This window comes from Amphibalanus amphitrite, unplaced genomic scaffold, assembly GCF_019059575.1.
Source record: "Amphibalanus amphitrite isolate SeventyFive unplaced genomic scaffold, NRLGWU_Aamphi_draft 000280F_arrow, whole genome shotgun sequence".
NCBI lineage: Eukaryota > Metazoa > Arthropoda > Thecostraca > Balanomorpha > Balanidae > Amphibalanus > Amphibalanus amphitrite.
In genome coordinates, this window is record NW_024881775.1 from 513013 (window position 1) to 540120 (window position 27108).

At 48.7% G+C, this 27108-nt stretch overlaps 3 protein-coding genes across 26 annotated transcripts; 2 read left to right on the forward strand and 1 right to left on the reverse strand.

Annotated features, from left to right (window-relative positions):
* Positions 1-22889, reverse strand: LOC122387283 (ATPase family AAA domain-containing protein 3A homolog). 5 transcript variants are annotated; one of them, XM_043377358.1, is made up of 12 exons: positions 22855-22889; positions 13188-13450; positions 8301-8514; positions 7254-7348; positions 6817-6982; positions 6177-6485; positions 5811-5913; positions 5405-5528; positions 4945-5128; positions 4448-4555; positions 1410-1608; positions 1-606 (listed from the first exon to the last, which is right to left on the reverse strand). In XM_043377358.1, the coding sequence occupies exons 2-12, from the start codon at positions 13396-13398 to the stop codon at positions 505-507; spliced, it is 1815 nt and encodes a 604-aa protein (XP_043233293.1). In that variant the 5' UTR covers positions 13399-13450; positions 22855-22889; the 3' UTR covers positions 1-504. The 5 variants fall into 5 exon arrangements, with proteins under 5 accessions (XP_043233293.1, XP_043233294.1, XP_043233296.1 ...); XM_043377359.1 differs by lacking the exon at positions 22855-22889 and adding an exon at positions 16353-16814; XM_043377361.1 differs by lacking the exon at positions 22855-22889 and adding an exon at positions 16287-16355.
* On the forward strand, positions 9706-11043 carry LOC122387287 (charged multivesicular body protein 1b-like). The gene has a single exon (XM_043377383.1). The coding sequence runs from the start codon at positions 9856-9858 to the stop codon at positions 10459-10461; it is 606 nt and encodes a 201-aa protein (XP_043233318.1). The 5' UTR covers positions 9706-9855; the 3' UTR covers positions 10462-11043.
* LOC122387284 (E3 SUMO-protein ligase NSE2-like) lies at positions 16889-26432 on the forward strand. Of its 20 annotated transcripts, none has more exons than XM_043377375.1 (3): positions 17073-17102; positions 25304-25398; positions 25682-26432. In XM_043377375.1, exon 3 carries the CDS (start codon positions 25700-25702, stop codon positions 26342-26344), a length of 645 nt encoding a protein of 214 aa, XP_043233310.1. In that variant the 5' UTR covers positions 17073-17102; positions 25304-25398; positions 25682-25699; the 3' UTR covers positions 26345-26432. The 20 variants fall into 20 exon arrangements, with proteins under 20 accessions (XP_043233303.1, XP_043233297.1, XP_043233315.1 ...); XM_043377373.1 differs by lacking the exon at positions 17073-17102 and adding an exon at positions 22732-22763; XM_043377365.1 differs by lacking the exon at positions 17073-17102 and adding an exon at positions 23309-23324 and having other exon boundaries at positions 25272-25398.
* Positions 26433-27108: the final 676 nt, after the last annotated feature.

Sequence of the window (27108 nt, forward strand, 5' to 3'; positions counted from 1 at the left end):
TCCGACTTGGTTATGTATTGCTGTATCACGATGACCGCTTTCAACGCGGCTAGTTCGCTTCAACATACAATGACAGTAGCACAGTACACAAGTTGCACCACAATAACTCCTGTACAACATACAGCTCGTCACGATCCCAATCACTATCGCAGACGGACGGCGGGCGGCGGCCGGTACGCTGCCCCACGGAGGCGTACCAGGAGAGGCAGGGCAGTCAGCAGCCCGCGAGACGGCGCACCGGCCACCCGGCCGCCACACCATACCAAATACACCGCCCGGCCCGGCGCCGGGCTCACATATCAAAACAGGTCACTCTCATACGTGCAGTGGCGATCACAATAACACTATAAACTCTCTGGCTGACCACCTGGACTGTCTCGACTTCCGATGATGATGCTGACGCGGCGCTGGGGCGGCGCTGAACGTCGGCCGCGTCACTGGCTGCTAGGTGCCGGGGAGCGGCGGTCGGTGTGGAGGCCGATACCGCCCCGGCTCGACTCCACATCAGACCGATGCCGGCGCGGGCGACGATTGAGGTGTCGCTGTCGAGTCGGAGTGGACGCCCGACTTGCCCTCTCGCCGCTCCTCTTCACTGAGCCACTCCATCTGCAGGGAAAGAGGCGCAGGGTTGTAATGGCAGGTTTTACTTTCATAGCTCACCATAGAGGGGTAGTGTCATCGGTTGTCACATGACAGAGTTGGTGGAATAGAGATGTAGTGTCATTACGTATACCTCACGTAACAAACACTAATAGGCCATCCTGCAAGAGGCCACAACAAACAGCGACAGAGGAGCATTCAATCATTCCTCAACACCAGATCATCCGAACTGGATTCCCACACCGACCATCACACTCATGATATCCCGAGCAGCGGCTGGGACCGCTAGGACAAGCCTGATCAGTCTCTAGGACCACTGGTCTGGCCTGATCAGCCTCTCAGACCACGTCTGGCCCGATCACCTAGATCAATGGGCCGGCAGATTTCATTACGGCCACTGCCGGTCGGTGTTTCCGGCCATCGCGTGACGGGACAGCGGCGCCGGCACGGGACCGGAGCGGCAGGCCCCGGAGGCCGGCCCCGAGAGGGCTTGCCGATACGGATAGCGCATTTTCCCCATTGATCAGTCAATGGTATAAGGCTGATTCGCGGATTAGTCAAAGGGCTGAGTGTTCACAGCATCGAAACGTACATAAAACGACGCAAGTAATTCAACGACTAGCATTTCGACAAATAAACAAATGAATAAAAAAGAAAGAAAAATAGTGAACTGAATGGAAGGCGCCCTAAGATCCCTTCAAACGATGGCGAGTGAAATTGATCATGTGACGCACGCCGAAAGAAGCCTTATCAGAACCATATTCAGACACCATCCCCGCATCCAACCTCATGATTCTGCCATGTTTTACCTTTTTCCTGTTCTGGCGGATGGCGTCCTCGACTCTGTCCATGACCATTTTCTCGGTGAGCACGCCGTCTTCGCTGGCGTAGGCGGCCGCCTGCCAGGCCACGCCCAGTTTGGCGATCTCTCGACCCGACAGGCCGGCGGTCATCAGCGCTATCCGCGACGCCACGTTGCCGTAGTCGAACTTGTCCACCTTCAGCCGCCTGTCGACAACGCGTCATGGGTTAGAAAGGAGTGAGGGGACCGCGGGGCAAGTAACAGGGATCATAAGTCAGAATTCCATCTTTGGACGCGTCTTGTGTGGGGATGTAGTGCACCGCCGCACGTTCTCCGACGCGGCGCGGCACTACCGCCGCTGGCTTTCTTCTCGAAGTCACTCCAACCAGCAGAGACACGCTACAGCACCTTCGGCCGCGAACTGCTCGGGGCGTATCTGGCGGTCAAGCACTTCCGGCACACTCTGGAAGGCCGCCAGTTCGCCATCTTCACCGACCACAAGGCCCTCGTGTCGGCAGTCTCGTCCGGGTCAGCCAGCTACTCGCCGAGGGAGATCCGGCACCTGGACTTCATCTCCCAGTTCACCACCGACATCAGGCACGTGCCTGGGAAAGAAAACGCAGCTGCGGACGCTCTGAGTCGAACAGTGGCGATGCTCTCAGCACCGTGCCCGCCAGTCGACGACTTCGACAAGCTCGCAGCCTGCCAGCTAGAGGACGAAGAGCTGGCGCGCTTCCGCTCGACAGAGCACGGGCTCAAACTCAGAGACGCCCGGCTCCCCAGCGGCCGCACGCTGGTCATCGACGAGTCCCAGGGTGTACCGCGGCCGTGGATCCCGGCACCGCTCCGGCGCGCCTACTTCCGGCACGTGCACGATCTGGCCCACCCGGGAGTGCGCGCCACCGTCGACCTGGTCACGCGGCGGTTCGTGTGGCCGTCGGTGAAGAAGGACGCCGCACTCTGGGCGCGCACCTGCGTCCCGTGCCAGCGCACCAAAGTCCACCGGCACACGACAGCGCCGCCCGCATCGTTCCCGCCACCTGCCGACAGGTTTCGACAAGTGCACGCCGACCTGGTCGGCCCGCTGCCGCCGTCTGAGGGCTACTCGTATCTTCTGACGGTGGTGGACCGGTACAGCCGCTGGCCGGAGGCGATCCCGCTGCGTGGCATCACGGCGCGAGAGGTCGCCCGGGCGCTGATCTCCGGCTGGATCTCTCGGTTCGGCGTCCCGGACGAGATCATCACCGACCGGGGCAGCCAATTCGAGTCGGCGCTCTGGGCTGAGCTGTCCACTCTCCTGGGCTGCGCGCGGCGCCGGACCACCGCGTACCACCCCCAGGCCAACGGGATGGTGGAGCGCCTGCACCGGCAGCTTAAGGCCGCGCTGCGCGCCGCCGCGCCCGCCCGCTGGACGGAGGCTCTTCCTTTGGCGCTGCTCGGAATCCGCTCGGCGCTCAAACAAGACCTGGGCTGCAGCACTGCCGAGCTGGTGTACGGAGCACCTCTACGCCTACCTGGTGAACTCATCACCCCGTCCGCCACCGCGCCTCCTACGCCGGAATCATTCGCCGCCGAGCTTCAGCGCACCATGGCGGCACTGCGCCCGACGGCACCACGACCAGCACCAAGCGCGCCGTCGTACGTGCCGCGCGCGCTGGACCACGCCTCGCACGTGTTCGTGCGCCACGACGCAGTGAAGCCGCCGCTTGCCCCGCGTTATGACGGACCATACAAGGTGCTACACAGATCGGCGAAGACGGTCACTGTGGACCGAGGCGGTCGTTCAGACGTTATCTCCATCGACCGAGTCAAACCGGCGCACTTGGAACGGCCCCCGCCTGCTCCAACTCCGACAGCATCGCCGTCTGCGGTCCAAGACACGGCGCGTTCCGCCGACTCGGCAACACCGGCCTCCGGCCCAGAGCTCCTCCTGCCAGTGCCTCGCGCACCGAGGCCGCCGCTTCCGCCACCGCGTGGCGACCTGCCGCTACAGCCGCCGCCTCCGCCCGCGCCCCCACCGCCGTGCCTACGGACGACCCGCTCCGGCCGTGCTGTACGGCCACCAACGCGTTTTCTTAACGTCACGTTCGCAGTGCCGTCTCTAGGGGGAGGGTGATGTAGTGCACCGCCGCACGTTCTCCGACGCGGCGCGGCACTACCGCCGCTGGCGACTGGCAAGCGCTCCGACGCGGGGCGGCGCCACCGTCGACCTCAACGTGGCGCTGCTGTCGCAGCTGACGCGAGGCGCAGGTTCAGCGATATCCGCCAGATGGCTCTGCTCCACTTGTTCATTTTCTATGTCCGATTTATTCATGTTTTAGAAATGTATGTTCGTGTGTATGTATCATAATGTTCATCGTCGTGTGGGCATTCACGCACTCTTCTAGAAAGTATCTCTCGCTCTGATATACGTTTTCTCACTGCTTTGTACTGTCCTTAACTTTGCCAAAACGAACTATGGTTTCATCGCTGTGTTCACTACATAGCTTGCTCATGCTGTTTCAAATACATCGCTATCCTTGGCCGATCTAAGTGTTTGGGGGAGACGGCTCCACATCAGGGAACTTCCCAGCCCGTCGTTGTGTGGAATCCCAAGTTGCGAATCCCAAACACTGGAACGGCTTCATCCGGCTTAGAGCACGACTCACCACGGCACCAGCCACAGGGACACGGGCCAGCCAGGGTGCACGCTGCAGGGGACCTACTAAAGGGCAGCTAGACATAGATGGCGCTCTCATACACCATGGAAGTGGAACCGTATGATCAACTGAGCAATCCTCGTGCAATGCAGAGCCTTATGCCTGAAACAGACTCTTTCCGCAGTCAGGAAATCGCGTGCGAGAGCCTATTCAAAGACATGGAAACACGCTCGCATCAATCGCACGCACCTCCCGGATGCGATTGATGCGAGAAGAATTATAATGTATTTGAATAGGCTCTCGCATGCGATTTCCTGACTGCGGAAAGAGTCTGTTTCAGCCTTTAGTGCGAGACTGCCGCCTCTCTCCTTTTCACTACATCCCCCAGCACTCTCCCGAAACTCACTTGGCGCCCTGTGTGGCCGGCTCGAGGACGAACTTCTGGAAGTAGAGGCGGGCCAGCCGCTCCCGCTCCTGAAGGCCCGGCAGAGCAAACTCCACCATTTCGTCCAGACTGGGGAAAACAAAGGCAATAGTCAGCTGTGATAAACGGTACGTAGACAGCAGCCTGTCGCAACTCAGTCAGGGAAAGGCTTGCTGGGTGTCTGGTTACTTGGGGCGCCATCTACTCACAACGCAACATTGCAGTCAGAGGGGCGCGACAGCCGCTCAATACACATAATTATGCGTGTCACACTCACAGACACTGCCCAGTACCCAGCCATCCTGTCGACCTCTTCGAGACGAGATAGCCCCGAATATGGAACCGCCATTCTAGCCTGCCGTGAATCTCTCTGACCCAGCTGTCGTCCACCCCACCTTGTCCTTAATGACGTCCCAGTGTCTCTAATCTCACCCACGCGTCAGTCGCTGGTCACCCTGCGTTCTCCGTCCGCCCCTCACCGATCGTTGATGGCCCAGTCGAACTGTTCGGGTGTGTTGGAGGCGAGCACGAGCATCAGCCGGTCCGACTGTTCGCCCGTCCGGTACAGGAAGGCGTTCAGGGAGGCGCGCAGGTCCTCCGAGATGTGCTCTGAGCTGCGCTTCCGCAGGAACGCGTCCGCCTCGTCCACGAACATGATGAGACCTGAGACGGGCACGAGAGAGGGGCATCGATCAGACATTGTTGGGCACAGAATAGAGCAGTCCCAGGTGTCTAAAGAAGCCAGCTACACTCTACAGTCACTCTAGTCATTATCAGCTTAAATCCGTACAAATGACGCGTATAATATGTATAACCGCATTTACCAGCTGTCGCCTGTCATCTTGTCAATTCACACAAGCCATACCTGCTCCCCACCCAAACACATTCCTTTCTGCTCACAGAGTTTCGACTGTCCTTCGTCTGGTTTCACTAACGCACCTTTTCGCGACGTGTTGGCCCAGTCGAACACCTTGTGGATAGCGGTGACGCCGTCCCGACCCATGGGTGCCACGTCGCCGCCGGTCAGGATGGCATAATCCATACCGGACGCCTTGGCCAGTTTCTGCCGACATCAGAAGTCAGATGGTTAGACGGCTAGAGGTCAGGGTTATTGAAACAATGGGTTGGTGTAACGTCTCGTCAGATCAAGGTGATCGTAGCCGTTTCTATATGTGAGCTTGTAAATATGCACATTTGCAATACTGTGTATGAGTAATGGCAACTATCTAGTGACGAGTCGCTGTCAAAAGATAGCGAAGCTCCAGACATTCAGACTGAAGCGTGCTGAAGTGGATGGGTTTAATGAGTAATTTGAACGTTAATGGGACAGATCATGTGCACTTGCCTTGGCGAACAGTGTCTTGCCCGTGCCGGGAGGGCCGTGGAAGAGAAGATTCCGGTACATGCCCTTATTCCGCTTGGTGTTCTTTGTGGTAATGGCGATATCCCTGCAGTCAGAAACGTCTATTATCTGGGTTGACAAAGCATTGACACCGGCGCAAGATATCTGAGCAAAGGCCGGTGACCCACTGGTAGCAATTCCTGCTCCCAAAACTACCCGCAATGAAACCATAAAATTATTCCTTGTTACACCAGGCAATGATCTCAATAAACCAAGACAACCAACAACCAATGGTAAGCAGGTAATCATAACAAGTAAATCTGACTCGAAACCTCAAAGGTGACTTCCCTCGTCTAAGCCTTCCCTTACCTGAGCCTGGCCTCCAGTCCCGGCTCGAGGACCACCCCGGACAGCGCGTCCGCCTCGGACTTCTGCAGCCGGCTGCGCACAGTCGCCCACGGGTGGCGCAGCGCGTCAAACAGCGAGAACCGGGACGTCTCCCGCACCAGGGACGGCTTGCCGAGCCGGTTCTCGATATAGCGCGCTGTGACGGAGACGCCGCCGCGCGCTGTGTACACTCCGAGTGCGAGCAAGGAGACGCCGCCGGCGGCCGCCGCTACCTTGTCCCAGTCGCTGAGAAAGGCGGACATGCCCTCACCGAGCACCGCGCCGGCCGTCCTGTCGACGGGGGGGGGGGGTCACTTGGGGTCAGGGAGGTGACACGTGGCAATCAGCGGCCCTAAACAGAATGGTCTAGCTATGTTTCCAAGATTTGCAATGCCATTGACATTACATAATACATCGCAGGCCGACTTCAGCTGCTAAACTGCAGAGTTCGAAATTCCAATGAACCACACTGAAAACTGCAGCTGCAAAGGCCCTAACATGTTGCCAATTGAATAAAGCAACAATTGCAGAGAACAAATCATCGAATGATCTACGCTACATAATGTTGATGAAAGTCATCAAAGGCACCCCAATCAAACAATGACACAACCACCATACGCACTTGATGGAGTTGAGGACGGTGTCACGTTTCTCGGCGGCTTTGACGCGAATCTGCTCCAGCGTGAGATCCTGGTTTTCGCGATCCATCTTGGCACGTGCCGTCATCTCAGCCTCGATTTTCTTCATGTCCGATTTGTGCCGCAGCTCCATCTCGTACTCCAGAGTAGCTGAGGGCCGGGTATGACGTCAATGGCCGGAAATGGTGCACTTTGGTCGCCAAATGGCTCCATTTGACATATTTCTTATCTTACACTGCGCTTCATGAAATTGGAGCTTTCGGATGTTACTAATTAATACCTGCACTTTACCTCCATTATTTTATTTGGTGCCCAAAGATGTGATAATTCAGTCAACGGCAGAAAACTCACAAATTATTCACTAGCTTCGGAGGAGTCATGTCAAAACGCACACCATACGCGATTTGTTATAACCACTCACATTTTCGTAGTGCCTCCTGTTTGGCGACGGATTCCTCCTGTTTGCGGAGATTCTCCTCGTTCATACGGTGCTGCTGCAGGAGCTGGTCCTCCGAGCTGTCGGGCAAGGTGGAGGAACGGTATGGTCAGGCCCAGGGGAGGTGAAAGGGTCGGGATATTGAACCGACATCGGGACGAAACAGCAGCGGGTAAAATTATATGATTGTATATATTGCTTACACACTGAAGTTTTGGTCGTGCTCTAGTCCGTTATGACGTAAGGTAGCTCTACGCACACAAAATAATTCCACCTGATAACGAGCATTGTAGGTGGAGTCACATGACGGCTCATATGGCTATGGCTCATGGCTCACCGAAGCTGGCACATGGCTTACAGGTAGCTCACATCAGGCTGCATCCTTAGGCAGTGGCCATGTGAGTCGGGCACTACACATAGCGCAGTTTCCCGCCGCACCGCCTCGGCTCGCGGCCTGAGTACGCGTCTGCGAGGTCATGACCTGGGGTCGCGGGTCAGGGGTCCCGGGCGGCCGGCGGCGGAGACGGGCGAGCATTGGAGTGCTGGTTTCGGGGCCGCGAGGTGTCAGTACAAGACCACTGTGTTCTACCGTTTTTGGACCCAACATTCACAAAAGGTAAGGCACAAAGCCAGCAGCTGAGGGACAGGGACCAGACGGAGCCTTCCTCCCTGTCTGTCTATGTCCCTATCTGATCCCTCTCTGTCTATGTCCATGCCTATGTTCCTGTCTGCCTCCATCCTGTCTATGTCCATGTCCCTGTCTGCCTCCCTCCCTGTCTGAACCTGTTACGTCTATCTGAGAGCTAGTCATCACCAACACTACACAGCGGCGCTGCTGATTCGCTGTTCACTAACCGTTTCTTGACCAGCTGGTACTGTGCGCGCTAACGGTAGGGGGTGTTACAGACTGTAGAGGGCAGGGAGGGGTGCCACTGACCGTCTCTTGGCCAGCTGGTCCTGATACTGGCCGCGCTGCTAGTGGGGGAGGGGTCACTAACCGTTAGGGGAAGGGTGCAATGAGTAATGACTGACCGTTTTCTGGCCAGCTGGTCCTGGTACTGGGCGCGCTGCTGATGCTGCTTGGTCTCCTCCGCCAGCAGTTTGCGGCGCTCTTCACCCTGCGCGCGCATCTGCTCCACCTTGGCCTGCTCGATGTGCGCCTCGTACTCCTTGATGCGCGACTGCTGCTCCAGCTGGCGCGTCTGTTCCTGCTGCTTCGTCACCGCCAGGATCTCGTGCGCGTTAGCTGTGGAGGGACGGCAAGGACGGGTGTCAGAAGGGCAGACAAGACCCAGACCGAATGTTGGATGGACAGAAAACGCCACCGGCCGTGAGATAGCCAGAATAGGCAGAATACGTCAGTAAGCATGTGTCACCGGCCGTGAGTCGGATGGACAGAATACGTCGGTGGCCGTGAGTCGGCTGGGCAGAATACGTCAGTAATCAAGTGTCAGCGGCCATGTGCCTGACCAGCTGAAGACATCCATGACTGATAAATGTTAGACGGGGCCGCGTCCGTTGTCCTGTGGATCTCAAAGTTCCTATCTTGGTCGTGTGCCGGCCAAGAGAACTAAGAGCATGACGCTACCCGCTGCATTTCAAGTGCCTGACCTATACGGAAATTGTTTTGCATCAATCCACCTATTGTGGAACCTTACCTAGACTTTTAGTCACTACTGTGACCGCCGGGGATCGAATTTGACGCGATACCAAGCCCGCATCAGACGATGGAGATTGGAGGGGTAGCCAGTAGGGGTACTGGCGGATCCAAAGGGGAGGGCGTTTGGGACATTTGCCCCTCCCTGCATGGAAAATGTTACATTTATTAAAGGAAATGCATACTCTATATAAAACTGCACAGCAGCAATGCATAAACAAGTGAGGTTCGAACTTCGAAGCAGGGCTGCGGAGTCGGAGTCGGAGTCGGTCGGACTCGACAGTTGTGACTTGAGTCGGAGTCGGAGTCGGAGTCGATTTTAGAAACTCGAGCCGGAGTCGGAGTCGGAGTCACCGAAAATCTGTCGACTCCGCAGCCCTGCTAGGTCTGCGGAGTCGGAGTCGGGAGTTGGAGTCGGTCGGAGTCGACAATTCTGCCCGGAGTCGGAGTCGGAGTCGGAGCTGGTTTTTGAAAGCCGGAGTCGGAGTCGGAGTCGGAGTCGCCGAAAATCCATCGACTCCGCAGCCCTGCTTCGAAGTGATTCTTATCCTGAATTACGGATAAAATAATCGCTAGGTTGTTTTGTGACGTAGCAACGCAAAGTATTTAATATCAGGAATTATCCCGCCTAAAGCGGATACCAAGCGAGTACCGATTATTATTAGGTATTGACGGCTCGATGGATTCTTCTCTACAGGTTGTCTGAAGGAAAAATAAATGCCGGATAAAAACCTTCATATGGCTGCAGGATGCGATCCTGTGTTTCCAACATGGCGCACTTCGTCGCAAACACAAGTCGAGTGAATCATTTGTATGCATACTGCTTTGTATAGATTTGTGACAAGTGATACGTGTATAGGAGGAATTCCTCAAATCTCCGTTGTTTGTTGAATCTTTTAATTATAAATTCGCCGTCATAGGAACGTCAAAATGTCAATAGCCTCAATGGAGAAACACCTTTTCAACCTCAAGTTCGCTGCCAAAGAAATGGTGCGCAATTCCAAGAAGTGTGAGAAGGAAGAAAAGGCTGAGAAAGCAAAATTAAAGAAGGCCATACAGAAAGGAAACATGGAAGGTGCCAGGATACATGCTGAAAATGCTATCAGGCAAAAGAACCAAGCACTAAACTATCTGAAAATGTCTGCGCGGGTCGATGCAGTTGCCAGCAGGGTTCAGACTGCTGTTCAAACTCGCAAGGTCACCCAGTCAATGGGTGGTGTGGTAAAATCAATGGATGCTGCCATGAGGTCCATGAACCTTGAGAAAATATCAGCACTCATGGACAAGTTTGAGCATCAGTTTGAGGATCTTGATGTCCAGAGCAGTTACATGGACTCTGCCATGGGACAGACTGTGGCAACAAATGTGCCAACAAATGATGTTGACAACCTCATGAGTCAAGTGGCCGATGAGGCAGGTCTGGAACTCAATATGGAGCTCCCGCAAGGTCAACAAGGCTCTGTCGGACTCTCCACAGCTGCTTCAGCTGAACAAGATGAACTCACTCAGAGACTGGCCCGTCTTCGGCAGGCATAAGCTAGTGATGATGGCGCTTGTGTCAGCATCAGAGCCTAAAACACTGGTTGCATTATTTTACATGCCGCAGGCTGTCAAATGATACTGCTTCCTGGAGAGGGGTGAGAATGTGGCAAGTTGCTTTCCAGGGTGTTACTCTTGCAAATACTTTTGATGGTATGTAGTGCAAGCAAGCACACAAGGTATTGATAAATGGTGTTCCAGTTCGTGATCATCAGCTGTGGATGTGTTGTGTAGACAAGTGTTGCAAAGTGTGCCTGACAAGCAAAGTATATCATGCACAGGTTCTTATTTATGTTCAGCGAGTTCCCTGACATCGCCTGAATCAAGAAAACTGCTTAGGTACTAAATGTAAATCCACCACAAAATACCCAAGAAGATGTGACAGAACTAGCTCCTTGTGAACAAAATTTGCCTTTGGACTTGACACTGTGCTTGTAAAAAGCCTAGGGGATTTCAGTTTTTCTTTGCGTGACTGCACTACATGACTCAAATCATAGCATAGCAACTAGGAGTTTGCAAAATGTATTACATCGATAATTGTATCGCCTAGCTATTATGAAATACATGTTATGAGTATGACATTGTCTTTAAAACTATTCAAACTTGTGGAAAATCCATATGAAATTTAGAGATAAACAGGTAGATAACAGAAATTCTAGACGTTGTAACACTTTAACAAGCAAAGATAAGCCATAATGGACTGATGGCTGATTGATAATCAATGCACAAATATATCTTGACAATCAACATCTACAATGCAGAAAACATGCTTTTATCAATGTAGAGCCTTCTTCTCATATCTGAACTTCATGCCTATTTCAAGCAAATAAAAGCTTTTGCTTGTTGCTGTCACCAAACTGGAAAGCGGGGGACGTCAACGTGGGGGAGGGGGGGGGGGGGTGAAAACACATAATCGAAATTGATTACTGGGCCACGTGCCTGCGCGGGCTGGTGAGCGGAAAGCGACGTTTCAAAGGTCGTCAAAAGTCGTCCAGTGAGTACCACTGTCATCTTTTGGTCCGGTCAGAGTCACCAAAGGCCATAAAAAACTCACTAGAATAGCAATCAATGGTTCTTATCGAAAGTTCCCTTTCACAAGGTAGGTATGGTCCATGGATTTGATCTTACGTGAAGGGTTTGGCTTCCAGGGCAAAGACAGTCGCAATGTCCCGTAGCCGGTCCCGTAGCTCAGTTGGTAGAGCGTTGGACTCCGCGTGGTGAGAGCACGCGTTCCCGGTTATAACAGTCCGGGTTCGAAGCGCGACGGGCGCTCGACATTTATGGGCCTCCTGACAGGCGTGGTTGCGGTTGGTGGCAGGCCGTAGCCAGGCGAAGTCAGTGAGGGGACCGGCCGTCCGCGGCTATGTGCGCAAACTTTGGGACTCTAAATTTTGCCATAGAACTGGAATTGCGCGATCGGAGGGTAGAGGGCGGGGTCACCGCAACAAGCTTTGCTTAGCAGTGGCTCTGTCCTTGTGAATCCTTCCTATCAAAAGGTTCGGACTAAATTTATAAAAAAAAATTAAATTTAATGTTTTTTTTTCTTCTTCGGAACTACAATAGTTTTTGATCATTCAAACATTGCATGACATCGCTTTTACCAGTATTGCTTTTCTCTCGTCAAGGCACGATCTGATTGGAAAATGTCATGCTGCATATCAGTCGATTGAAATGAATGCTGAGATGAACACATCCAAAGATGATTTCATCCCTCGAACATGCCTATCAAAACTACACGATGGGTCAGGAATGCGGTTTTCCAATGCGGTTTTAAAACCAAATTAACAATGTTTTCGAGCCTTTGGTAGTGCGTCTGAATCCTGTTTGTGAGGGCAAAGGGTCGACTGTAGTTACTTCGGCGCTCGATATATGGAGACTTCTGACTGGGATTATTTGCATAGTTACTTCGGCGCTCGATATATGGAGACTTCTGACTGGGATTATTTGCAGTTGGTGGGAGCAGCCGAAGGCAAGATACTGTCAACGTCAAGTCAGCGAATAGGAAGGACTGCGTCCGACTATGCGGTACTCTGGCTTCCAAATGATCCCGTAAGAAAACACGATTTTTTTCTGTCAGAAACTGCGTAAAAGCTTTGCTCGGTTTGGGCTGTGGGTTCGTCAACACGTCCATTTAAAACATTCTCACTAAATTTCTGAGGAAAAAGTCACAAAATTGTCCTCGATTTTGGGTCACCACTCACCAACATTGGGAATCTCAGATATATGCATCCTATTATTCATATCAATCGCTAGACTTATTTTCTTCAGTTTGTGTAGCTAAAGCGAACGTTTACATTTATTCATGAGATAAGGTCATGACGTAGTCATCTGATGAAGTGTGAACTCTCTAATTTTAAAAAGACGTGTTGATTGTTTCGGACGAATGTTTTAGCAAAAGGATACGACAAAAACAGCGGTCACTTTGCGAAAAAGCCAGGGGGATGAGTTTAAACTCCTTCCCTCATGGCCGGGGTAAAGCTGGAACGCCGTTGCAGCATCATGCAGCCAAATGTTTACCATTCAATAAATTTTCATCTTTAATCAAGTTCAGTTCTATTCAAAACTTCCTACAAACTTAAGTCATCCGTCACAATCGACGCTCAAACTCTCCGTGACCATTTGGGACTACTTGGCTAGTCAAACTTTCAGCAACTCTGTCAGGCCAGCTGGCAAAAGTCACTCTCTCAGGTACCTGCAGCGTCTCGACACAGTCCCGCACTCACCCGACTTCTCGAGGTCTTTGGCGGCCTGCGCGGCGCGCTCCAGGGCAGACGAGTCGAACCGGTAGGCCTCCATAGAGGTGGAGGCCGGCGGTCGGCCGGCGGGCTCGGCCGGCTGGCCGCCCTGACCACCGCCGTCCTGTCCGCCATCGGACGGCGGCGACGGGAACATCGGCACCTCCTGCTTCTTGTTCATCCCAAACAGCCACGACATGACTGCTGCGGGGCCTGGCACTGGCGAGATGGGGTCCGCTCAGCGCGCTACACTGCAAGCAAAGGTCCGAGGTCAGGACAGTTAGCTGAAAAACGGGATGATGAACTTTTACTTATCTGATTATTTCTGCCTAGGTGAAAGAGGTGTCCGAGGTGAAAGAGGTGCCTATGAGAGTGAGGTGTCCGAGGTCAAGATTCTGAAATCACTATCATGAGATCATCGGAGCTGCATTTGCCTTGGAATGGAATTTACACGAACCCTGACGATGGCTCTAACAACACAAACAAAGCAAGGCATCAAATTTGCAGGCCGATGAGTGGTGGATGGGACCCCTCGACTTCTCACAGATGTGGAAGTTTTGCAGTAAAAACAACAATAGGAGGGCTTTGGGAATGGGTACTGCATTTCAATACTTAGTTGATTCTTCACACCAATTTTGAGCCTATGAGAAGTGCTACCATATGTCTGCCATATTAGCCAGCCACAAAACTATTCCTTAGCCAACCTCGCAACGATCCTACCTCGGAAACTCGAAAACTACAGCGCCGATCGACACGAAATCAGCCATCATTCGCATACCAAAAAGTGATTTTACACGCTTTTTTCGAATATGGTGACCTCAGATGACCTTGAGATGTTTACACCTTTTCGCCTATCCTATTGCCAGGCGCGCACGCCGCACACACGATTTTTGAATGGGTGGCACGACCCGCAAAGTGGACCCCTCAGGTCCCAGCCGAAAGAAGTTGCCCTACTTGGACTCAAATGGGCCTGCTGGGGTCCGAGATGGCCCCGCTGGTCTTTTCAATCACCACTTCAACTCATCTGCAGGCGGTCTAAAGATTAGTTAGGGGCCTATTTGATGACCCGCGGCCTTCGGCTTCAGCCGCCTCTAATAGCCCCTAATTCGAATGGAGGGGGGGGGGGGGCTGCCCACGGGCACGTGTGCCCTCTTCCCTTGTGTGCGCCCTAGCCTACTGCAGTCATATTACAGCTCAACAACTCAACCGATACCATCGCGATAAAAACACCATAACCTTCCAGGCCGTAGGGGGGGGGGGCATTTTTTGTCCCCCTTTAGTTTTTTCGATATATCTCCAGAACCGCTGCGCTGATCGTCACCAAACTTTCAGTACCCTCCCGTGAATAGCTATTGCACATTGTGACCAAAAATTTCCAAAGGCTATGATAGGTTGGCCGCTAATGACGTCAGAGTGACATCATTTCTGCCATTTTCGACCCAAAAAATGGTTTCGCGGGAAGAGCTGTCAGGCCTACAACTTTAGAGATACAGAAAAATGTTTCCGACATAAAAGGTGTAGAATTGACAGGGCTACAAAACTGCTATCTCGGATATTTGAAATTTTTTGATCTTGACCCCCAAAAATAAAAAATAGATCTTTTGAATATAATAGCCGAAAAATCCAAAAAGTTTTTTGAATTTCGAAAAACCGGAAGATATGTGATAGTCCCTACCGCCTTCTATCTACATACCAAATTTGAGATCGATAGCTCTTTTTTTGGCCAAGTTATAGCAAAAAAACTGTTCAAAATTGATGACATCAAATTTTCAAACTCAATTTTTAGCAATTCTAGACGTCGTAGCGCAAAACAAAGACCACCATTAGACTCCCCGTGACGAGCTGCATGCTGATGTTTGACGAGTTTACCCTCGCCAGCGTCCAAACATCAGCAGTTTGCTCGTCAAACTCTCAGGAATAGATTGCAAGCAATGGTGGGTAAGTCAAATATTTTTAAAGGGACACTCCCACCTTAACATTAGTTTTGAGTTGAGATAGCCAAATTGGTGGCCATGGCCTGCAAATACCGGTTTGGGCACTCACAACATCGAAAAATGCTTTAATTCGAAGATATGGAATTTCAAACTTGCAGTTTTCGGATTCTAAGGGGCTAATGCATTGGAATGCCCCCTTAGAATTTGTGACGTCAGCGGAGATCTAACGATTTTTAAATCTTAGACTAAAACCATCGTTAACACGTGGTGGTATACCCTGCTTTGCGCGCAACGTCTGCCGCACTTTAAGGCTGCCAAATTATTGCTTCCAAATAAAGCCGCTAGTAACAGGGGAGATCCCAAAAAGTAAACAAAAGTAAAAGCCTAATATCTTGAAAACCAGTGAATATTTTTCGGTGAAATTTGGTAGATATTCGTTTTCGCTCTTTCTGAACCAAGGGACATCTATTTCATGCCAATTCATTAACATTTTTGAAGGTGGGAGGGTCCCTTTAAGTGAAGTGGTTATGCATCAGGCTTCAGGGGCCTGAAGCTAGATACATACTTACCAAACCACTGAACCTATAAATATTTGAACCTATAATATTTAACATTGCTTGTAATTTCTGTGCGTTGCCTTCGGGACTACACTGCTTCACTATCATGCTATGAGTATTTTGACATCACTTTCCTTACAGCTTTAAGTCATCTGTAATAAACTTACACATTCTGATTCACTGAACCTTGTTTTATCCATTCAACGCTGGGCAAGACTAGGGGTACCTAGCTTGCACACTGTCTTTTGTCATGCAGTTCTGGTTGGAGGTGTGGGAGTTGGCCATAATGGCAAATGGCGTACTGGTGCTTTTTAACTGGTTTGCAGAAGGAATAGGTATAAGAAATGAAATCAGGAAGTCTTAAAAGTTAAAGTAGGTATCTTGCGAAAAGTACATAAATACCAATGTGAAGTCTCACTTTTTGACTAAAAAATGTTCCTCATTTTCATTTTTTGTGAATTCCTTCAGTTTTAAATGATGTAAAAGGAGGGAACTTAGCATTTCAGATTGGAAAATGGAATATCTTCGCGGTTCGCCTAGGGTGGTCATCATAAAAAGCTCCTAATTTATGCTTGTCTCAGCACAAGCTACTAAACTGTTTTTCCAGTTCAAAACACCATGGTTGGGTGTACAGGCAATAAATACAACGAATCAACACCTACCCTTGGCATTTACCACCACACACGCGCCGGGTGCTCCTCGAAGCCAACTCGAAGAAAGCATGAAGTATCGTCTAAAGCGAGCCATAGTTGTCTCTAGTAGAGATTGTTAAAATAGAGTATCAAAGATTTGCTGTGAAAATGAATGAGATTTCTTCACTTTTACTAAATTTGCTTTAAAAATTGTGTGATTTTTCCCATAATAATTCATAAGGACAGAAATACAGAATCGCTGTATATCATTGAAACAAAAAGTGAACAAAAAATGCTCTATTTTGAAATTCCATAATACCCGCGGCTGTCACAAACCTAGCGCACAGCTTCGTGTTCACCTGTTATTCTCAAGGCCAATTCTGCAAACAACCGTGACTTTAATTGGTGGATGGCGTGGTGTACGCGCGCTCCACCAATTGGAGGTGACCTATTACGTCAAGTCAGTACCATGCTGAACATAGCACTGAGGCTACGGGTCTGTTCCCGTCGCTCCTCCCAAAAAATCTCGGATGAGGTTGGATGAGCTTGGAGGAGAGCCGTTTCAGAGGAGCCACGGGAACATTTTCGCACATTTTCGCGAGGAAATCAGCTGCGATGCGATGCGATGCGATGGTTTTCGGAGGTTTAGCCTTTGTATCGGCACCTCCTTGATTTCTTAATCTTTAACTTTTACTTTGATCGATGGGTTGCATTGTTATGGTTGGTTTGTGTGGCTAGGATTCTCACTAGGGGACAGGATTGGGTGTTGGGAGGATGAAGGTCAACTAGGATGGAGAACTTTGTTTTATTTCCAGCAGTCTTCTTTTCTTCCACAGCTTAAGCAATACTTCTTTCTTTTCTTCGATATCTTCCTCCTCAAACAGAAATATCCCTAAAATATCCTTTGCATAGGGTTTCTGAAGATGCATTGATTCTTTTCTTTCTTCTTCGTAGGCTGGGCAATTCAATATAAAGTGGGCGAGGTCTTCATTTTCTGCATTGCACATCATACATCTTGTGTCCTCTTTCTTGTATCTCTTGCGCTCATTTAGAGGAAGACAGTTAGCTCTTGCCTGGAAAAATATTGTTGATGCTTGCTGGTTGTCAATAAACGTTACTTCCTTCATCTCCTTTTTCCAGACAATATACAGGGACAGAGTAGTTTTAGTTAACAATTCCTCCTTCCATTTCTTTCCATCCCATTTTTGCATGTGTGTTTTAAGGTCTTGTTTGCTTATCTGATACAAATCCTTTACTTTGAGTCCGACTTCCTTAATAATGGAATAGGTTACCTTTATCCATTTGTTCTTGCCCTCGTCCATCATTTCTGTTAACACCTCTTTGAGTAGTTGATTTTTTCCTTGCAATATGCTTCTCATGTACTGAAGTCTTCCAGTTTTAATCCTTGTTGTCATCAGAGATGCTCCAATTTCTCCTCTCAATGCAGCATTTGGTGCATATTTTGGAGCCCCCAAGATCTGTCTGTAGACACCATTTTCGATTACTTGCAGCTTCTTGGTCTCTTCCTCTGTGACTGTCATGACACTGGAGCCGTACAGTATTGATGGCAGTGCTAGGGATTTCCAGTAGGTCTTACCAATCAGCAGTCTGTTGCATGATTTTGAAATTACTGAATAGGTCATGTTTGCCATTCTTTGTGCCTTTTCAATCATGATTCTTTTCTGCCCTCTGAACACATCCCTTGTATTTGTTACTTTCAGACCTAAGTATTTTATGTTTTCTTTTACTTCAATATCTTCTATGCTTCTGTGCTGTTCTTTCAGATTAAATGTGATAATGTTGCTCTTATTCTTGTTTATGTCTAGTCCACACTCCTTGCTAATTGCTGTCAGTCTTCTGATGCTAGTCTCTGTTTCTTCAATAGAATGGTTCAGTAGGAGCCCGTCGTCAGCAAAGAATAGGATTGGCAGCGTAAATTTGCAGCTTCTGAACCCTGCTTCTGTTGCCTCCATTACTTTTGTGATGATATAAGTCATGAGCTTGAAGAAGGCAGTTGATCCTGTACACCCTTGCCGTATACCACTTGTTACTAAAATCTCTAACTTAATGTTCTCATTTAGTTCAATCCAGGTTCTGTCTCCTTGGTATGTGGCTGCCACAGCATCAATCATTTTGGGGTGAATCTTGTATTTCATGAGCACCTCTACCATCCTAGCTCTATCGATGGAATCAAACGCCTTGCTGTAATCAATTGAAGTAACAATCAGAGGTGCCTTCATTTTAAAGCTTTCTTCCACACAGTACTGTAATAGGAAAAGGTTGTCCTCTATCCTTCCTCCTCTCGTAAACCCTGCTTGTGTCTCTAACTTTTGCTCTGCGCTTTCTAGATGATCTTCTAGTCGCTGTTTTAGAATTGACATGTAGATCTTATATGACACATTCGTTAAAGCAATTGGTCTCAAGTCTTTGGCAGTTGGCTTAGACGTCTTTGGTATCATTTTCGTCCTTGATATCTTCCATTCTGATGGCGTGTCACTTCTCTCGAGGACTTCTTGGTAGCAGCCTGTCAGTATCTTCAAGCATTTGTCATTTTTTATCAAAGCTTTGTATAGTTCTGGCTTGAGTTCATCTGGTCCTGCCGCTGACTTGTTCTTAAGCCTGCCTATACATTTGGTGACTTCTTCCTCAGTTATTTGTATATCTTCCATCTTCTTCATCCTCTTCCTACTGTTCATGGCCATATCCATATGTTCTCTCAGTGTGATTGGGAAACTATATCCTTTTATTTGTATCTGGTCCTGGTTCTCTTTCTCCAGATCTGCAGTATAGGTTAGCTTCGCCCTATCGTTCCACACTTCTTCTAACTTGTTTTCATGTCTTTGATAGATTTTCTTCCAGACACTTGCTAAGTTTTCCTTTTCTTCTTCTCCTTGCAGCATTTGTCCAGCTTCTGTGAATAGGCGAACTGGACTGTTATCCTTTTGCTTTCCTTTAAGTTTGTTGATATTCTCCCAAAGTGCCTTGCTTTTGTAGCTACTATAACGTATTTCGTCAGTCACTTTCTTTTCATGCTTTGCTATTTCTTCCTTGATGAGTAGCTTTGTCAGTCGTTTCTGCTCATAATATTTTTCATATAATCTGCTCTTTTCTTCTTCTGACTTTGCATTTCTCCTGAGTCTGTTGAAGGCTTTCCTTTGCTTGATTTGTTTCCGTATTTCTTCGGTCATCCATGGTTTTTCTTTGATTTTTTCATTCTTTCTGTCAGTTTTTCTTCTGTACCTTCTTGTAAGCAATTTCTCTGCCACGTCCTTCATTATCACATTGAGATCTTCCATTAGGCATATGTTATCAGCTTCTATTCTCTGTAGTACCTCTTGCACGAAGCCCGACAATGATTCTTGGTCTGTCTTAAAGAAGTATTCATCTTTCCATTTAGCTTTATTGAGACTCAGTGACTTTTCATCTTTGAAAAACACTGTGATCATGTTGTGATCTGATAGATCTAGTAGTTCTTGACTTTCATCAATTTTCATCTTAAGGATAGACTGATGCATCTTACTGTTGACCAGCACATAGTCAATAACACTTCTGTATTCTTTACTTCCCCATGTATACAAGCCTTCACATATGTCATCACCATTCAGTAAAATCATATTGTTTTTGTTTATCACATCAATGACAAATTTTCCGTTCCTATTCTCTTTTTGGCTTCCTAGGAACCCTACATGTCCATTAAAATCCCCCAACAACATTGTTGCCATGTCTGGACTTTCTTCTAGCTTCTCTTCAAGCTCTTGTTTGATTTTCTCATTTCGTGTTTTGTCTTCTGGTTTTGTTTCAACTGACATGTAAACAAGTATTATCCTAACCTGTTTGTTCAATATACTTCCCCTCACTTCCAAAACATCTTCGTTCTCTGAAGGGGCTTTACTTAAAGTGACACCACTGTTTTGTTTATACAAAAACATGAGCCCTCCTCCTTTCTTGTCCTTTTGTTTTCTCATGCTCTCTATCTTGATCAAGTTCTTGTCAATCTCAAGTTTATCATATCTCTGGTGGGTCTCAGTAATACATAAGATGTCACAACTGTAGGCTAACAATTCTTCTAGTTCTGCCAGCTTTTGCTTTGTTAATCCTTGTATGTTAATGAGATTCAATTTGTAAACCTTTCTACTTTCTTGGTTGTCGGTCTTCGACCCCTTGTTTGTTGTTTGTTTCCTGTACCTTCCATCCTTGCTTTCTTTCTTTCTTACTGTGTTACTTTGTTTCCCTTCCTTTCGACAACCCTCCCCCGAGAAATGACATGGGTTTCTCGCCCTTTCTTGAGCCACTCCTCTCTCAGTCTTCTCTGCTTCTCCCTTTCTTCGGGAGGTAGGTCCCTTGTAATGTAGGTATTTTCTATGCCTTTGCTCTTGAGATCAAACCTCCTTTTGTACAGAAGCTCCACGTGCTCCTTTGATCTCAGCTTCAGCAGGAGTATTCTTGGTTTCGTTTTCTGGTTCTGATTTGCGTTTCTTTCATCTTCTTTCTCCGTTGTAGGTTTTTGCCTCAATCTGACAATCTTCTGAATTTCAAAGTCTCGCACTCCCAGAGCATCTGCTATTTCTTTGAACTTCACTATGTCTTCCTGTTTTTTGTCTTCTCCTTTCTCTGCTTTACTCTCTGGGAGATTGTGTATCAGCACATTTGTTGCCCTTTCTTCCAACTCCTTGTTCTGTATCACTCTTTTGATACCTTCAGAGTTACCCTTAATGACTTCTTGTTGTTCTTTTATTTCTTCTACCACTTTTGTGACATCTGCATACGTCTTCCTGATCTCCGTCTTCTTCTCCGTTTCCCTGCTCTTCATTTCCTCTACACACTGTATCATTGCTTCGTTCTGCTCTTGCAATGTGGAAATATTGCGCCCTTGAAACTCTCCTACTTCTCTAATGGCTTGTTCATTTTCGATTGCTGACTTCCTTATTATTCTTGTTTGGTCTTTTAGCGCCTCTGCCAACTGATCGATTTTGGCTTCCAACTTGCTGTACTCAGTTTCTGAGTGTGGATACTTCCTGTTCTTTAACTCGTTTCTGCAGGCTTTGCACATCCATGCCAGTGTGTCAGGGTGTTCCTGGAGTGCTTTGTATGCTTCCGTATGTATCTCCTGACATGCTGCGTGGAACCAACGATGACAAAGGTCACATTCCACTCCCTCATCTTCGTAGCCAACTGGAAGACCACATTTGTGCCCAGGCCCTCCCTTGCATATTGCCTCCTTACTCAGGTCAACTGATGATCTGTGTGCTGGTTCAAAAGCCTCAAAGACACTGTTGTCTAGTTTTCCAATGGCTTTCTCTGTTTCCATTTTCTTGCTCATTACTACTCGTCTTTCTTTGTCTTCTGCCCTGGCCATTTTTCCCTTCTCCGCCCTCTCTGCATCTCTCTTACCTTTCCCTTTGTCCGCGATCTGTCTTGTTGTAGGTGTTTTCCTGCTATTTGTCGGTGAGATTCCTGGCCCCATTTCGTGTTTATAGTTGTGTGTATAATCAAGATCAAGATTCAAAGCTATGTTCACAGCCCCGATTTTTCCTCAAGCCAAGCCCGCAAGCAACTTGCCTAGCAATTCGCATGCAGCATGCTCCGAGGCCCGATGCACATCCACCTCACACCCACATCAGCTTGCAAGGCGCCTGCATGCACACAGACACGTGCTGTTATATACAGGGTTTTTTTTTTACACCTTTACCTTGAATGATAGGTAGGCGTCTTCCTTCTCCCACTTAACACATGCAATACAATCCTCATGTGCCGCGCCACAATTGCCTCAGTTTGCTGTGCCGAGTCCGACAGCTTCTCTCGCTTTCAGGAAGGAGATCCCGAGAGAAATGGACTGGTAAATGACGTTCCTCACAGATTATCGGTGAGATTATTTGCGGGATGGGAAGGAAAGGATTATGCTTACCAACCATTTACCGAAATGCAACCCACTCGCCCGAAATGCAACCCACCCAGCTGTTTGCGGGCTGTAACGGTCGGCGATTTATGGCGCGCAAACATAAATCAAGAGATAATAATCGCTTCCTAATAAAATAACCTTAGATTAATATCAAACATTACTGTTTAAAGATATCCTATCGTCATCAATCACTAAAATCATTTCCACTTCCCTCAAATCTCATTTATAAACAATTCACATTTGTATTACGTGCGCCAAATATGTCTACGCAAGAGCCTCCTCCAAAAAACCAACTTTCGTTTGGGATGAGGGAGGAGGCAAATAGTGGTGGTGAGATGTGAAATCAAGATGAGCTTGGAGGAGCTTGGAGGAGCGACGGGAACGATTTTTTGAAACGAGAGGAGGTTAGAGGAGCTTGGAGGAGGTTAGAGGAGCGACGGGAACAAACCCTACAATATGGCTACAGGGGCTACAGTTTACCAGTTTTGGCTACAGTTCTCTATATACCGTGCAGTTTACGTTGCATAGGTAGCTCAAGCTAGGTACTTTTTGACAGACATTCTTTCCTACTGATTGGTTAAGTGTGGATCTTGCTACCCACTTAATATATGATAAGGATAAATATATACCTACCGGAACTATAGCCTTAAAGGGACACTCCCACCTTAACATTAGTTTTGAGTTGAGATAGCCAAATTGGTGGCCATGGCCTGCAAATACCGGTTTGGGCACTCACAACATCGACAAATGCTTTATTTCGGAGATATGGAATTTCAAACTTGCAGTTTTAGGATTCTAAGGGGCTAGTGCATTGGTATGCCCCCTTAGAATTTGTGACGTCAGCGGAGATCTAACGATTTTTAAATCTTTTACTAAAACATTTGGTAGCACGCGGTGGTATATGCTGCTTTGCGCGCAACAAATGCCGCACTTTCAAATAAAGTCGCTAGGAACAGCGGAGATCCCAAAAAGTAAACAAAAGTAAAAGTCTAATATCTTGAAAACCGGTGAATATTTTTCGATGAAATTTGGCAGATATTCGTTTTCGCTTTTTCTGAACCGAGCGACATCACTTTCGTGCCAATTCATTAACTTTTTTGAAGGTGGTAGGGTTCCTTTAATTTTGATTGGGGCAGATCGGGGCTGCAGAACAAAGGTAGATGGGTACCTATACCTCAACCTAGGCACTTAGTAATAACGGTATTCGTAAAGCAGGCGTCCCACTTCCCTTGCCGGTTGTCTCAAGGCTGGTTATTCACACATACCTAAACACTAATATAGGTTCTGTGGTGAGTGCTTATACATTCCTCTTTTTATTTTAATGATAACACATTAAAGCTGGGTGTCTAGCAGCTAGCTATTATGGCATTACTAGCGCATACCTACGTCTCTCAAAGGGCTGCTTCTCAGCCACTGCCGAAAAAACTTATATGGCCTTGGCTGAAAAGTCTATTATCATAAACAACAGTCTATACCAACATTTTGCATGGTCATTTTCTCATTATGATCCTCCACAGTCCACATAGAGGATACCCGCGGAGTGTAGAAAATAAGGATCAGTCATTTCGCTGCAGTACCTATGCAAAATGGACTGTGGCTGTGACAATCCAATGCTGAGTTATAGGTACAGAAGCTTATGAACAATTGTATTGTATTGTATTGTTTTGTATATTTTCACAAACTTCTTCCGTGCGAACACAGCTTTTTCAGAAGTTTGAGTCATACAAAGGTTAAGAGAACTTAAAACTATAAATACATTAAAACAATGATGACACATATAGACTCCTACCTAATCAGAACTTTCATTTGATTAATTTTGACCACTTCTATGCATCATCCTCAGACGGCTTTTGAACTGCCCGATCGACGAGCTCTGCAACACAATATTTGGCAGTGAATTCCAAGAGGTAGCGGCGCGGTACGAGAAAATACGTTGGGTGGCGGCGAGTCTCACTCTAGGCAGGTCAAACTGCTCAGACCGGGCGAGGCGGGTGTCACGGGAGGCTGTATCACGTCTCGGAGTAAATAACCGGCGCATCGCAATCGGGGTGTCCGAATCATGAAGCGCACGATATACACGAATACAGTCACGCTCCGAAATCATATCCTCAAAGTTCACCCAGCCAATAGACCTAAGCACGGGAGACACGTGCTCGGCTCGTCGTGCGCCAGTGACCACACGGGCTGCGAAATGCAGCAGTTTTTGTATGCGCTTCAACTGGCTGCTGCATGCACTAGCCCAAACTGGCAAACAGTACAAGATATGGCTGAATACGTGGGCTTGGATGATGGCCAGGAGCGCTTCAGTAGTGAAGTGACGTCTAAACCGATACAGCGAGACGAGACTACCCGTACACCGGCGAACTACCAGCGACACGTGGCTCTCCCATGTGAGGGATTGGTCAATGATGACACCTAATACTTTGATGTTTTTTGATGGGGTAAATTTGTGACCAGACATTTCGAAGAAAAAGGAGGAACTTTCCTTGACGGCTTGCCGTGTGCCTAAAAGTGAAAATACCGTTTTTGAGGGGTTCATTTTTAGGGAATTTACTCTCAGCCACATTTCTATGGACTTGAGGGATTCCTCGAGGCGAATCTTGAGCAAACTCATGCTGACTTTGTCCCTTGAAGAACTGTCGAGCAGTTGGGTGTCATCAGCGTAACTGATGAGCCGTCCATGGGGAAGAAAATTTCGCATTTCGTTAACCGTGAGACAAAAAAGAATCGGCCCGATAATCGATCCCTGGGGGACGCCACACGTCACTGGCAGCACAGTGGTGCCGCCGCGAACCATCTGTCTTCGATCGCTCAGGTAGCTGGCAAACCAATCAGACGAGATGCCGTACCATCCCATCTTACTGAGAAGGACGCCGTGGTCGACGCTGTCAAATGCCTTACTGAGATCGAGGGATGTTATCGATGCTAGGTGACCTGAGTCGATCTTCTTCGAGATCCACTCGACAGCGTCGACCAGGGCGTCCTCTACGCTGTGTCTGCGTCGGTAAGCATATTGTGTTTGTAACAATCGTCGGTAACAATTGAACAAGTGTAATTGATGCCACAAATTATTACACTACAGACGTCAGACGTACACACTGTTGAATGCAGTGTTTTCTAAAGATGAAAGAGCATTGACTGCCGACTGGCAGAGCTGGATGATCTACTTTGTACAAGGTACCTTATTTCAGACTTGGCATGGGGATTGTGAGTTCGTTTCCCATTGGCAGGGATCATCCGACGTATCAGCTAACATAAAATCAGTCCTAAAAAAAAATAAAAGAAAACAAATTTGAATATAGACAGTTGTGAAATTTAACAGGACGAAGTTCAAATGTAAGGAAATTAATTTCAATAATAGCAAGAATTTATAAAATTTATGAAAAATAAAAAGGAACTTATTCTTTTTTTTCAACTTGCATTGCTCTTTTTACATAATACTGGATAATGTTTTTTTCAGACTCTAAGACAGCAAATCATGAGCAGTTCAGCTCAGCTGCAGAGGCTTGCTGATAGCGCAGGGTCTTTGCTCAACTGTGCAGGCCTTGTGCTAGAACATGCCACTGGAGAGCAACAGCAAAAGCTGCTGCTTACCATCCGCGAACATATGCTCGAGTACGCTCGCATGCACGTGGAGGTGCAACAATCGACCGAGGTGCTGCAGCAGGTTAAGGACGAGGCCGTTGTGTCGATCACCAACGGTACAGACACGGACCTCACCCAGATGCTGGACGAGACCCAGCGCCGAACGGCTCAGCGCATGGCCAACGTGTCCGAGCGGGAACTGACCACCTATCCGCGCTACCAGCAGCTGCTGCAGCGCGAGGAGGCGGCCGGCAGCGCGGCGGCCGCCGCCGCCGGCGACCAGGAGCTGGTCATGACCGAGACGCACATGGTGACGCGCGACCCGTGGTCCCAGCAGGAGATCCGCCAGCCGTATCGGAACGCGCGCTGCGGCCACCTGTACGACCGCAGCTCGCTGGAGGCCGTCCTCCAGAAGCGCTCCCGACGGCCCACCTGTCCGCACGTGGGCTGCACCAACAAGATGCCGCTCCGCTGGGAGGATCTCACCGAGGACACCTTCGCCAAACAGGCCATCGAGAAAAAGAAGACACAGGCTTAAATGGTTTCGTGGTTAGAGCCTGTTCGTTACCATCCCATCATTCCAGTATTGCAGTGTCATTGCCATTTGTAATAAACGTTCGTCCATCGCCATGCGTTATTTTTACGTTCCTAATAATGTGGGCATTTTGCGCCTCATGAGTCAACACTCAACTGAGTTCAAATTTGCACTGTTCACGTCTTTTCAAGTCGCTGACCAATGGCATGAGTGAACCCTAGCTAGAATGGCTCAAGCATGTTGCGCCATCAGTGCCAGGGTCCAGTCCGGAATCTCGTACGGAGATGGAACTTGCAGGAATGAGTCATAAGTTAATTTTCGAATCCTCTCAACCCAAACTTGTTCGATGTGTCGGTTTTTTCATTGGCGTCAACAAAAGTCAGGTCAAGCACGTGATCATTGAGGGAAATAAGGGAACTGGTATATTTGCACCGGAAATCATCCAGATACTAACTCATTAGCACATTGAGGTGTTTTTATCGTGATGGTATCGGTTGAGTTGAGATGCCTGCAGTAGGCTAGGGCGCACACAAGGGAAGAGGGCACACGGGCCCGTGCCCCCCCCCATTCGAATTAGGGGCGGCGGGCCCATTTGAGGCTGCCGAAACCGAATGCCGCCGGTCCTCAAATGGGCCCCTAATCTTTAGACCGCCTGAAGATGAGTTGAAGTGGTGATTGAAAAGACCAGCTGGGCCACCTCGGTTACTAGCAGGCCCATATGAGTCCATGTAGGGCAACTTTTTTTCGGCAGGGGGCCTGAGGGGCCA